Raw genomic sequence first — 13,258 nt, 5'->3', positions numbered from 1 at the left:
TGCCGGATACATGCGAGACCCACCTCGGGTCCCCCTGAATTGTATCGTTTAGGCCCCCGAGTCCGTCGAGGCATTATCGGGTCTCATTTGTAAACCAGAATGAGTTATTTGACGTGTAATATATGATTTTGGGGTAGGAGAAGCTAATCTATCTAAATAATCTATTTATTTCATAAGATTCCAAAAGTTTAATAGTCAAAAGCCCATTTTATTTACGTATTTACCATTTACAGTAAGTTTTAGTTTAAGTATTGTTCTTCATCATTTAAACTTTAGGATTAGTATCTAATATGAAAGTATTTAGAAAAATTTAAAGAATAAGGTGGTGAAAGATAAGATTTTTGAAGAAAATAGGAGATTTTGAAAGAAATGGGTTGAAAGGGGATTTGAGACTTTATGATTGATTTTTTGAGAAGTAATTAAGGTGTTAGGATTGACCCATTGCCTAAGTACGTCTAACTCCAAGTTGGCAAAAATTCGGGGTGTTACAGGAGGCAATAAACACGGACGTTTTAAGTCAAGGAAGAAGTCTAAGAGACTGAAAGACAAGAAAATGTGTAGCATTACGGGAAGAAAGGGCACATGAAACATGATTGTAAGGCGCTTAAGAAACAAAAAGGAAGCTCTCGAGATGGGAAGGATTCAATGAATCTATCTGAGGAGAGTGACATAGAGGCATTGATCTTGTCTCTTAATGCACGGAATGAGTCTTGGGTCATAAACTTGGGTGCTTCATTTCATGCCACTTCGTGTAAGGAAGTTCTGCGTGATTATGTGTTAGGTGACTTCGGGAGAGTCTACTTGGGTGATAATGAGCCATGCAGTATTATTGGAAAGGGAGACGTTTATAAAGACGGAACGATTTTGAAATTGAAGGATGTCGACATGTACCGAGTTTGAAATGGAACTTAATCTCAGTGGGGCAGTTGGCCAATACCGGATATATGACGACATTCACTAGTGATTCCTGGAAGATCACAAAAGGTGCCTCGGTAATATCTCGAGGTAAGAAGGAAGGTACTTTATACGTGACTTCCGGATCGTATAGTTCACTCGTAGTCGCATCAACTAGGGTGAATGGGCAGTTATGGCATCAGAGGTTGGGATATATAAGTGAGAAATGGATAAAAGTGCTATTATCAAAAGGGAAGCTACCAGGGCTAAAGTCTATTGACTTGGAATTCTGCGAAGACTATGTGTATGGCAAGCAGAAGAGGGTAAGCTTGTAGAAAACAGGACGCGCTCCAAAGACGCATCCATTGGAGCTAGTACACACTGATGTGTAGGGATCAGCACAGGTATCATCTCTTAGTGGTTCACGTTATTTTGTTTCTTTTATTGATGATGCTAGTAGAAAACTGTGGGTTTATTTCTTAAAGCACAAATCTGATGTATTTAATGTATTTAAGAAGTGGAAAGTAATGGTACAAAACGAGACAGATAAAACAGTAAAATGTCTCAAATCAGATAATGGGGGAGAGTACTGTGATAAGAGGTTTGAGGAGTATTGTGTAGCAAGTGGAATCCAACATCTGAAAACGATTCCAGGGACACCGCAGCAGAACGATGTTACTGAGTGCATTAACAAGACTATCCTTGAGCGCGCCAGGAGCATGAGGTTATATGTAGGGTTGCCCAAGACATTTTGGGCAGATGCTATAAATACTGCCGCATATCTCATCAATAGAAGTCTCTCAACACTATTGGATGGTGGGCTACCAGAAGAAATGTGGACTGAGAAAGAAGTGAACCTTACACCTCTCAAAGTGTTCAGTTGCACTTCATATATTCACATTGATGCAAAGTACAAAAACAAACTGGATGCGAAGTCTAAGAAGTGCACGTTTATAGGCTATGGGCAGCATGATTTTGGCTATAGGTTTTGAGATTCTGAGAACCAAAAAATCATTAGAAGCAAAGAAATAGTCTTTAATGAAAAGGTGATGCATAAGGACAGTGCGCAGCAAAATAGAGACAAGGCCGATGAGAAAGAATTCATAGAGTTGGAAGAGTTACCGGACACGTGTTACAGTGCCACAAGGTGAGCATGCATAAGAGCATAATGAGGCAGAGCCGTAGACACCGGTTGTGAGGAGGTCTACTCGAGAGAAGTAACTCAAGGTCCAATACTCAGCCTCCTTACATTATCTACTGCTGACAGATAATGGTGAACCAGAGTGTTTTGAAGAGGCATTACAGTTAGATACAAGGGTTAAGTAGGAGCCGGTCATGGATGATGAGATGGACTCTCTTGAGTCCAATCGTACGTGGGAGCTAGTCACTCTACCTAAGGGTAAGAAAGCTTTTCATAATAAGTGGGTTTACAGACTGAAGGAGGAGCACGATGGTTCGAAACGGTATAAGGCCAGATTGGTTATGAAAGGGTTCCAATAAAAGGCAGGTATCGACTTCACTGAAATATTTTCACAGTGGTGAAAATGTCTATGATTCGCATGGTCTTGACTATAGTGGCTACAAAGGACTTATATCTAGAGCAGCTAGATGTTAAGATAGCCTTTCTTCATAGGGACCTTGAAGAAGAGATATACATGCATCAGCCGATAGGATACGTGGCACCAGGAAAGGAGAACAACGTGTGTAGACGGAAGAAGAGTCTATATGGCCTGAAGCAGGCCCCGAAGCAGTGGTACAAGAAATTCGACAGTTTCATATCGAGAAACAGTTTTAGGAGAAGTCATGTAGACTACTATTACTATTTTAAGAAGTTTGATACATCGTACATCATCCTTCTTCTGAACGTTAATGATATGTTTGTGGCCGAATCAAGCATGAAGGACATCTCAGATCTCAAAAGACAACTGTCTAGAGAATTTGCCATGAAAGATTTAGGAGCTGCAAAACAAATCCTAAGCATTAGGATAAAGCGTGACAGGGAAAACAAAAAACTAGTTTTGTCACAGCCAGAGTACATAGCTAAGGTACTTGATCGATTTAATATGAGAGGTGCTAAGCCGGTTAGCACTCCATTAGCCAACCACTTCAAGCTTTCTAAAGAGCAAAGTGCGAAGACGCAGGAGGAACAGGACTACATGACTAAAATCCCATATGCGTCAGCTATTGGAAGCCTTATGTATGTTATGGTGAGCACAAGGTCAGATATTGCTCAAGCAATGGGAGTTGTTAACAAATTCATGAACAACCCCGGGAAGGAATATTGGGAAGCTATGAAGTTGGATCCTTAGATACCTGGTAGGTACTGTAGATGTAGGGCTGTGTTATGGAGAATTAGAAATCAAGCTACAAGGCTACGTAGATTCAGATTTGGCAGAAGATATCGACAGCAGAAGAAGCACAACAGGGTATGTCTTTACTCTAGGTAGTGCTACAGTCAGTTTGGTCTCTCAGTTACAGAAGATAGTATCCATCAGTACAACGGAAGCAAAATATATTACAGCTACAAAAGCATACAAGGAGATGGTGTGGATGTAAGATTTCATGGAAGAGTTGGGAAAGAAGCAGGCAGATTGCAAGCTATACAGTGATAGTCAGAGTGCAATACACTTGGCTAAGATTTCAACTTTTCATTCAAAAACCAAGCATATTGACATCAGATATCACTTTTACGTTCGTTACTGGAAGATGGATCAATTGCTCTAGAGAAGATCCATACAAGTGAGAATCCTGCAGATATACTGACCAAGGCGGTTACATGGGAGAAGCTGAAGCTCTGTTCAGCTTTGATTAGTCTTCAGGCTTGAAGACCAGGAGATGGTGCACTCTGGATGTAGAAGATGAAGGATTATGGTGATGTGTCTCCAAGTGGGAGATTGTTGAGGTATGGAGCCAGCACACTAATGCGCCCGTTGAAAAACAAAGGTCTTTCACTGCGTTGCTCGACCGGTTGAGGGCATTGCTCGACTGGTTAAGTGGCCGTCGAGTAGGTCGAGCAGCGCTCGACTCGAAGTCCAGCGAGCAAGATTTTTTAGGCTCGACTAGTCAAGGCCCTAACTCGACTAGTCGAGGGTTACACCAATTCTACGCTGACGGTTTCACAGAGGTACAGAACGGAAGTTTCATAAACTATAAATAGGGATCATAAAGTTATTCTAGGGTATGAAAAATGGTTTTCTAAAGCTAAGCTAAGGGTTTTCTATACGTTCAAGGTGAATGTATTGCTTGTAATCTTGTTTTTCTTCATAGTGGAAGTTCGCACCTGTGGTTTTTTACCCTCGTTGGGGTTTTTCCACGTAAATTTTGTCTTGTGGTTTGTTGGTATGCTTGGATTCTACTTCTACATTATATTTCTTCTTGTTTATTATTTGTGGGTGAGACTGGAGATTGGATCTCGGTTCACTTGCGTTGTTGGTGTGCTACGCAACAACCCATGTCTCAATGTTCTGAATCCCTTCTGGTGGATGGATGACATTCCCCAATAGATTATGAAACTAGCCTCTTAAAAACTTTAAATCACTTGGCTCTTTTAGTTACAAGGCCGGTCCTGGCCGGACACGGATTAGCGACTGACAGGTTGATAGCGAGAATCGCTAGTGAAGTGACGTCACCAAGTTCCATGGGTCCCACCATGATGTATGTTTTGTATCTATATCGTCCATCCATTTTAAGAGACCATTTTAAGGCATGAGCCAAAGAATGAGGCAGATCCAAAGCTAGAGTGAACCCCACCACAGAAAACAGTGGAGAGAGTGACACCCACCATTAAAAAATTCCGATGGAGGGTGATATTTGTGTTTTACCCTCTTTAATGTTTGTGTTAACCTATGAACAGGTTGGATCGCAAATAAATATCACGGTGGACCTTAGGAAGGTTTCAACGGTGGGTAGCCGTCACTCTCTCTACTGTTTTCTGTGGTGAGGTCCACTACAGTTATAGATATGCCTCAATCCTTGGCTCATGCCATAAAATGATCTATCCAAATGTATGGACGGTGTGGATACAACACATACATCATGGTGGGACCCACGGAACTTGGTGATGTCACTTCAGTAGCCAGTCTTGCCAGCCTGGCCCAGTTCATTATGGGCATGTCTAGAGCTCAGGATTTTTCAGCCTGTTAGGGCTCGACAGGGCAAGGGCCAGGGCCGGGGTTTAAGGTATTAGACCTAGGCCCTCCGCAACCACTGGCATACAGTATCAAATAACCTCTGTTATGATATTTTCACTTTTAGTTCGTTCTGTCTCTCTCGCGACGAAGCATCCAGCGTGCGCTTCCACCTATCGGAGTCCACATTCTGAGATGGTCCGATAATTTAAGCCGTCCGTATGTATTTTAGCTATTATCCTAACCAAACCATTATCTAAAAATCACGCTTCAATTATTATCTTAATCTTTGATTTTTAGAGTTGATTGTGAGCCATTGGAAATCTCATTTTCAATGTTCTGAATTCATCTGCAAACAGTGATGTCCAAAATCATCTATTCGATGTAATTTTCTTCAAGTGGCTACTATTACAGAGAGTCCTCAAAATGCACGGTTGCGATTATCGGACTACTCACCGCGTAGGCCCAGTTGGCGAAGACACACAGTTAGTATCCTAGTCGCGACGGAGGCAAAACGAACTCTTTTAACTTATCTCAGTTGTAGGAAGAACAACAGAGAATTCCGTTTTCTTCTTCCAAAAACCCTAATCGATAAACCCTAAAATCTTCTCTTCTTACTTTGGCATGGAAATTGCTTCGGCAACTACCCAACCTCCTTCAATTCCTCTTCTCCAGATTCCTTCTTATCGGATTCGAAGCTCTCATCCATCCCGCGCTTCTGCTCTTTATCTATCTGGCAACAGAAAACCTGGCGGAATCAGAGCCGTTCTTCCCTGCTACGGGATTTCGGTGCCCGTTCGCAAGAGCAAAACAAAAGGTAATTCTCTTGAATCAGGCGTGAATTTGAAACGCCCACAGCGAGAATCTTTGATAGGGACAAAAAAAGGATAAAACGTATGAGATAAACGAATGTAGCTTGGTTGTGAAATTCAAATGAGGAATCATTAGATGCTAAACACGCTTATAATAAAAATTTGTTATTGTTGTTTTACCCTCCCAAAAAAGGTTTGGTGTTGGTGAATCTTAGAGAGGCTGGACAATGGAGGATGCTGATAAGATACATCCATAGCTAACTGTCATTGTGGTGTTTCACCAACTGGATCAATACCCAGTTCAATTGGGTGAATTTACATTAATCCTGGCGAATTCAACCTGCCATGTGATTTTGGTGCGTCAAAACCAAAATAAGGCATGATTTCCTTGTTCACGGTGCACACTGGAAGTCAGGTGCACATGCATCCCACCATTTAAAGATGGGCTGGAGGGAATCCACCAGGCATTTCAAATGCGTATTTTCAAAAACCCATTTTGAAATGTGCATTAGGATTGCCATCCTCCATTAGTCGATAGTGGGGAATTTTTCTCAAGAAAATTGTCCCTTAAAAGTACCTTTTTCTTTAGGTAGGGGGAGTGCTAGTGGCAATTACATGGCTGCTGTAGCCCCTTAAATGCTAATGCAGCATGCATGTTTCTGACCAGGGTGTTCGTAAGATGCTTCGCAGAGTTAAATGTACCCTTGCCCCCAAAATAAGTTCATTCATATGGTGTGTCAAATGTGTTAGTTGAATGTTAGGGTCCACCTGATCAAAGATCTCAAACATGCTCCCATTGTCATGCTTGACACAACTGCAAACAGCATGCCTCTCAAGCTAGACATGGACATATGTGTTGGCGTTTGACATGAACATAACGGCATGATATGTTTTAAACTTCTAAATCATTAGATGCTAAACACACATATAATAAAAGTTTGTTATTGGTGTTTTACAACCCCCCTACCGAAAAATAATAATAATAATAATAACCTAGCAGAATCCGAGCCATTCTTCCTCTGTTCCCAACAGAAAAGCAAAAGGTAAACATGCATATAATAAAAGTTTGGTTGGTTGTGAAATTCAAATGAGGAATCATTAGATGCTAAACATGAGAAAGGTTTGGTGTTGGTGAATCTTAGTGATTCCGGGCAATGGAGGATGCCGATAAGATACATACATAGCTAACTGTCATTGTGGTTTTTCACCAACCGGATCAATACCCAGTTCAATTGGATGAATTTACATTAATCGTGGCGAATTCAACCTGCCACGTGATTTTGGTGCGTCAAAACCAAAAGAAGGCATGATTTCCTTGTTCACGGTGCACACCGGAAGTCAAGTGCATGTGCATCCCACCATTTAAAGATGGGTTGGAGGGAATCCACCAGGCGTTTCAAATGCGTATTTTCAAAAACCCATTTTGAAATGTGCATTAGGATTGCCATCCTCCATTAGTCGATGGTGGGAGATTTTTCTCATAGAAAATTCCCCTGTAAAAGTACCTTTTTATTTAAGTAGGGGGGTGCTAGTGGCAATTACATTGCTGCAGTAGCTCTTGAAATGCTAAGGGCCTATTTGGATGCCTATAAGTTGGGTAAGTGGGAAGTGACTTATAGGGAAGTCACTTATAGGTGATGTTTGGGGGAGAAAATTTACCTGTAAGTCACTTACAGGCAAATCTACCAAAAAACTGTAGGGGGATGGGGCTGAGAAGTCACTTCCCTGTAAGTGACTTCACCTGTAAGTGACTTACAAGTAAGTCACTTACAACTTAAAATAACTTACAGGCATCCAAACAGGGTTAAATGTCCCCTTGCACCCAAAATAGGCCAATTCATTCATATGGTGTGTCAAATGTGTTAGTTGAATGGTGGGGTTCACCTGATCAAATATCTCAAACATGCTCCCGTTGTTATGCTTGGCACAACTGCAAACAACATGTCTGTCAAGCATGGATATGAATATTGGTAGTATCGTATCGGCCAATACGGTCATATCGTATCCACATTGGCACCAGCCGATACGCGATACAAGGTCATATCAGTCTGATGCAATAATAATAATAATAATAAATAAATAAATAATCGCCCGTATCAGTCAATATCAACCGATATGAGGCATATCGGCATTGATACGGGCCGATACGCCTATAAAAGCCCAATTTTGAATTATTTATTTTTTTCAAAATTTCACATGTCTTCTCTTCTTTAAAAAAAAAAATAATAATAATAATAATTAATTAATTAAAAAATAAAAAATAACCATGGAAGAAGCTTAAAAACTTATGTTAGGCTAGATCTAAACTTATTTTGGAATCAAAACAAATGATTTGAATGGGATTTTGACAAATTAAATCAAGTGGACCATTATGGGAAAAATCAGAAAGAACGGTAAACCTTCACTTTCGTTTTTATATTTCCATCTTCTTTCTGTTGTATTTCAATGTAATGGGCCTTTTTTCACCAAATTCTACTTGATTTGTGTTTAATTAGGGCCCATTTAGTTGACCTTCAACAAGTCAAATCGAAAGACAACATTCTCATCAAAGAATGGTCCGACACACCATTGAATACATGGTTAAAATACAAACAAAAAATAAAAATAAAAAATGATATATTCTTGGATATCTCATTTTTTTCCCCCTTATTTTTTAAATATGTTTCCATACTATTTTGCTTTTTTTAAAAAAAATTCAACCGATACGGCCCCGATACTGATACGCGACGCCGTATCATATCATTTTTCCACCGGGCCGATACGCCAACCGATAATGACATTCAAAACCATGCTGTAAAGCCAGACATGGACACATGTTGGTGTTTGACATGAACATAATGGCATGATATGTTTTAAACTTCTTAAGTCAGGCTTTGTGTGCGTTTATATGCCTTCATGTGGTTATGAAATCAGTTCAATCAGTTAGATTCAGTGACATGGCTGATGCATGATTCCAGGTTACTATGTACAGTTTGGACATTGCGGGCCACGGCAATTATCATCCATTTCAGCTGTTGGTAATAGCACTGTACTACCAAGTGACTGCACTAGAGAGCAGCCTTCATTTTCAGTCCAGGAAGACAACATCACAGGTCGTGAAGATGAGGATAGAGAGGATCCTGAGTCCTCAGAAAATGATAGAATGATTAGAGTTTGTGACAAGCTAATTGAAGTTTTCATGGTCGACAAGCCCACGTCGACTGACTGGAGAAGGTTATTAACATTCAGCAAGGAATGGAGCAACATCCGGCCTCATTTCTATAACCGCTGTCAGGAAAGAGCAGATGCGGAGCATGACCCAGGGATGAAGCACAAGCTACTTCGCCTTGGAAGAAAGCTGAAGGAGGTATTTCGGTTGCCTGTTTGGCTGCAAGCTAGTTCACTTTCTGGAGACTAATCTTTTCCATTTAATGCACCTATTCCAGGTTGCTAGTGAATGGCCTTCTAAATTTGTTACTCATGCTTCCCCGAGGTACAGAGTTCCATACATGTGGTGCCCATGAAAGTGATGATCTAGCCATTGCTCTGTGGATGGTGGACCTCCCAACAAACTCCAAAATTGGAAGGGCCTAACCGGTCAATCAGTGGCTAGTTGTCCACATTTAGCTGAAAATAGGCTGAAGATCCGAGGGGTAGGATATTTCTGCCTGGAAGATTACTGATGCATGATGCATTCCCAAACCGCGGTGGGTCAGTCATTTGTCTTGATCAATGAACTATGGTACCATATGTATGCTATCCTGTGGCTCAGCATGCTCAATAGGTCCTTGCTAATGTACTGAACTAAACATGTTGCCTCCTTGAATAGATTATTATCTGGATTTCACCTGGGGATTCTCTTGCATAGGTTGATGATGATGTGCAAAGGCATAATGAACTTCTTGAAGTGATTAGAGGAGCACCATCTGAAATTAGTGAGGTTGTGGCCAGGCGCAGAAAAGATTTTACTAAGGAATTCTTTGTGCATCTTCACACTGTAACAGAATCCTATTGTGAGAATCCGGCTGAGCAAAATGGTAAGAGTTGATGTTTTCTTGTTTGTTGATCATTGCATAAAACATCTTACCCTTAAGAAACTCATCTACATCTTCAGTGATATTGTATGAGAAAATTCTTGAACCGCATGCATGCCATGGGACAATGATGTTAGAATTCTTAATCATCATCAACAACAAACAAAATAATAATAAAATAAGCGTGTTTTCTTAAGCTGTTGGTGATGTTTACAATGATTGGGATCTGCTACTGTTAGTTAACACCGAATTTATATGGTGATAAATAATGATAAGAAAATGTATACGCTGGTAACTGCTGAAATTTTGCAACAACAGGAGCATGTAAGCCATTCCTTTTACGCTTGAACTCAGACATTCTTGATGAGGATTCAATTCTTTTAATCGGCTTGATGATCCTTTATGAGGATTGTATCATATTGAGATGTATATTTTCCTTGCTTAACGCCTCAGCCATTTTTACATTGTTGAGGCCTTACACAACGACCTGCAGCACATGTGATCTTTGGTTTTGACGATTTTTCTAACATTTAGTGTTCGGCCGTCTGCATGAATCCTTTATATGTACATGGGATGACGCACTTTTCCCTGAGCATTTGTGCCTTTTTCTCTCTGGTTCTTCATAAATAATGGGTAAGAAGTCTGTACTCGCAGTTTGGGTTTGGGTTGGGGTCACTAGGTTGGGTTAGGGGTGGAAAACTCCAACTGGATTTGAAATTACGTTGGGTTTGGGTTGAGAAAATTTGGGTCGGGTTAGGTTGGTTTGGGAATAATCACATGTATTTGGGTCAGGTCTAGGTTGGTTTAGTGTTGGGTGTAGAGGAGTCAGATTGGGTTTGGGTTGGAATTCTGGTTAGGTTGGGTTGCAGGTTGGGTCCTCTTGAGGTCGAGTCGGGCTTGAGCAGACTGTCAACCCACCCAAGTCGCATCCTAATTGCAGCTGCAGTTTTTGGGGCTGGTTAGTTTGCTCATAGTTTCCTTCTAAATGTTGTGTTCATTGACTTCCCGTGATTCTGTCATTTTTTTATTTTTTTTTTTTTTTTTTTGGGCGGGGGCGGGGGGGGGGGGGAGGGAGATAAATAAGGTTATTCCGTTTTATCCTTTCTAGCATATTTAACTTTTCTAGTATGGATAGCACTAATTTGTTTTGTTTTTTCATTAGATTTGGCAAAACTGGGAAATGCATGCTTGGCTTCTGTACAGGCGTATGATACTGCTTCTGAAAGCATCGACGCTCTGAATGCTGCTGAGTTGAAGTTCAATGATATCATTAATTCCCCCACTCTAGATGCAGCGTGCAAAAAGATAGATTCTTTGGCCGAGAAAAAACAACTTGATTCTGCATTGATGCTAATGCTCACCAAAGCTTATTCAGCTGCCAAAGAGTCGAATATGATGAAAGATGAGGTATGGTGATAATCAGCTGCAAATCTCTTTCTGTAGCTCTTCTACTTGACAACAATGTCCATGGCTCCTAAGGTGGAGAGAATGTGCAACTCCAAATCACAAGTGAGATGAGAATGGGCCCTGCCCATCTTTATTTTATTATGATTTAAAAAGAAAAAGGGAAATTGGAGCCCTGGCACCTGAAAATATTATTAGACAACAATGGCATCCATTGGTTATTTATGGTACAAAACTATGAATGTTGTTATCCAAATCGGTTTCTCAATTTGGTGTAGGTAAAAGACATACTGTATCACTTGTACATGACTGCAAGAGGTAATCTTCAGCGGCTCATGCCCAAGGAGATCAGGATACTCAAGTATCTTCTCACAATCGAGGATCCTGAGCAGCAGTTATGTGCTCTAAAAGATGCATTTACTCCAGGTGATGAACTCGAAGGGAAGGATGTTGACAACTTATTCACGTAAGTTTTCATTTCTCGGCCCTGCACAATTGCACTTACCATCTCCTTTCCCATTCATTTTATCTTTCATTTGGTTGTGTGATGTAGTTAACGTTGTGTTTATTTACAGTACTCCAGAGAAGCTTCATACCTGGATACAAACTGTCGTTGATGCGTACCATTTCAGCAGAGAAGGGACTCTCATCAGGGAAGCAAGGGATTTGATGAACCCAAAGATCATAAAAAAGCTGGAGGAACTGAAGAAACTAGTTCAGAACAATTTCATGTAACGTAATATTGGCAATATTAACAGATTCATGTCAATCTGCTCTCAAGCAATCTCTCCCTCAACCCCCATTATACACAACACTCAAAACCCATAAGCTTCAAAACCCAAATCACAGCCCCTAACTTCAGAAATAGAACTTAATACATCCAATTTCTCCTTGGACCTGATTGCATTCACCCGAGTTGAGGCCTTGTATTACCCATAAAGCCCCAGATCTCAAAGAAACTTTTCTGCTGCCATGAACCCTTCGATTACCTGATGCTTCAAAGGACGAAGAATCACCTGTCTGCAATCGCTGTTGATATGTGCCATTACATTGAAGTGAAAACATACCTTTGTGGGATGCCTGTACCATTTGTATGGTGGATGATTTCGTAAATTATACAATATGATTAACCTTGCTTATTTGATTTAAAAAATGGAAGTTGAGCTACCAGCCATATCCTTGAAATGTATGCACATCATGTGCTCCCTGCCACGGTGGATACTCTAGGAGATTCTACTGTGCATTTTTATCGTTCCCAGATATTACACAATCTCCTCCTGCATGTTTTGGACTTTCATCTGAGCCATCATTGTGTAGAGGCCAGGCCCACTTTTCATTGATCCAGAATGTCCATTTCTTTGATCCTCTGTGGATGTATCTAAAAATCGCATCCATTAAAAATTGCCAGCATCAAATTGCTATTCTTCAAAATTGTTTGTGGACCAGTGGCTCTATTTTACTTTTAACTATCCATTGACTTGGCAGGCCGATAATCAAATGGCTTGGATTGTCTTATTGGGAGGCCATTTGAAGAGAATTTGTTGTGTTGGATTAAGGAAGGACTCCAAAATTAAATGCACCTAAGTTCCTGTATGTGAGGATTGATCAGTTCTTGACACATTCTTATAGCCATTTTGGCCTCGAAGATATTTGATGTGTTTTTAGGGGCCATATTGGGACCTATGGAACCAAACCGACAGTCACTAGTGAATCTACATATGGAGCTGAGCCAAGGCATTCTAGTATGGAATCTGCCTATCAACCTCGCTAAGACGATGCCAATGATGCTGTTCTGTTGGTGCTGGTGCTGGTGCTGCTACGCATGCTATACCACAGAAAAGTAAGGGAAATTCATTTGGCTTATTCTCTTCTTTCAATTCCAATAGAATGCAATTTATCTAGTGTGAACCGTCAATCAGAACATACATGAACAGTTGGTCTCAAGAAGCTTCTGCTATGCCTGTACCCTTTTTAAGTACACTAGGAGGATTCTTATTGGTCTGAACTT

The 13,258-nt window shown here is 40.6% G+C and overlaps 1 protein-coding gene across 1 annotated transcript; it reads left to right on the top strand.

The window, feature by feature from the left end:
* Positions 1-5,566: 5,566 nt before the first annotated feature.
* LOC131243277 (uncharacterized protein At4g37920) lies at positions 5,567-12,424 on the top strand. The gene is made up of 6 exons (XM_058242504.1): positions 5,567-5,838; positions 8,791-9,179; positions 9,681-9,849; positions 11,009-11,253; positions 11,529-11,716; positions 11,826-12,424. Exons 1-6 carry the CDS (start codon positions 5,646-5,648, stop codon positions 11,983-11,985), a joined length of 1,344 nt encoding a protein of 447 aa, XP_058098487.1. The 5' UTR covers positions 5,567-5,645; the 3' UTR covers positions 11,986-12,424.
* The last annotated feature ends 834 nt before the right edge of the window (positions 12,425-13,258 follow it).

This window comes from Magnolia sinica, chromosome 4 (genome assembly GCF_029962835.1).
Source record: "Magnolia sinica isolate HGM2019 chromosome 4, MsV1, whole genome shotgun sequence".
NCBI lineage: Eukaryota > Viridiplantae > Streptophyta > Magnoliopsida > Magnoliales > Magnoliaceae > Magnolia > Magnolia sinica.
This window is presented reverse-complemented; position numbering and strand designations above follow the sequence as displayed.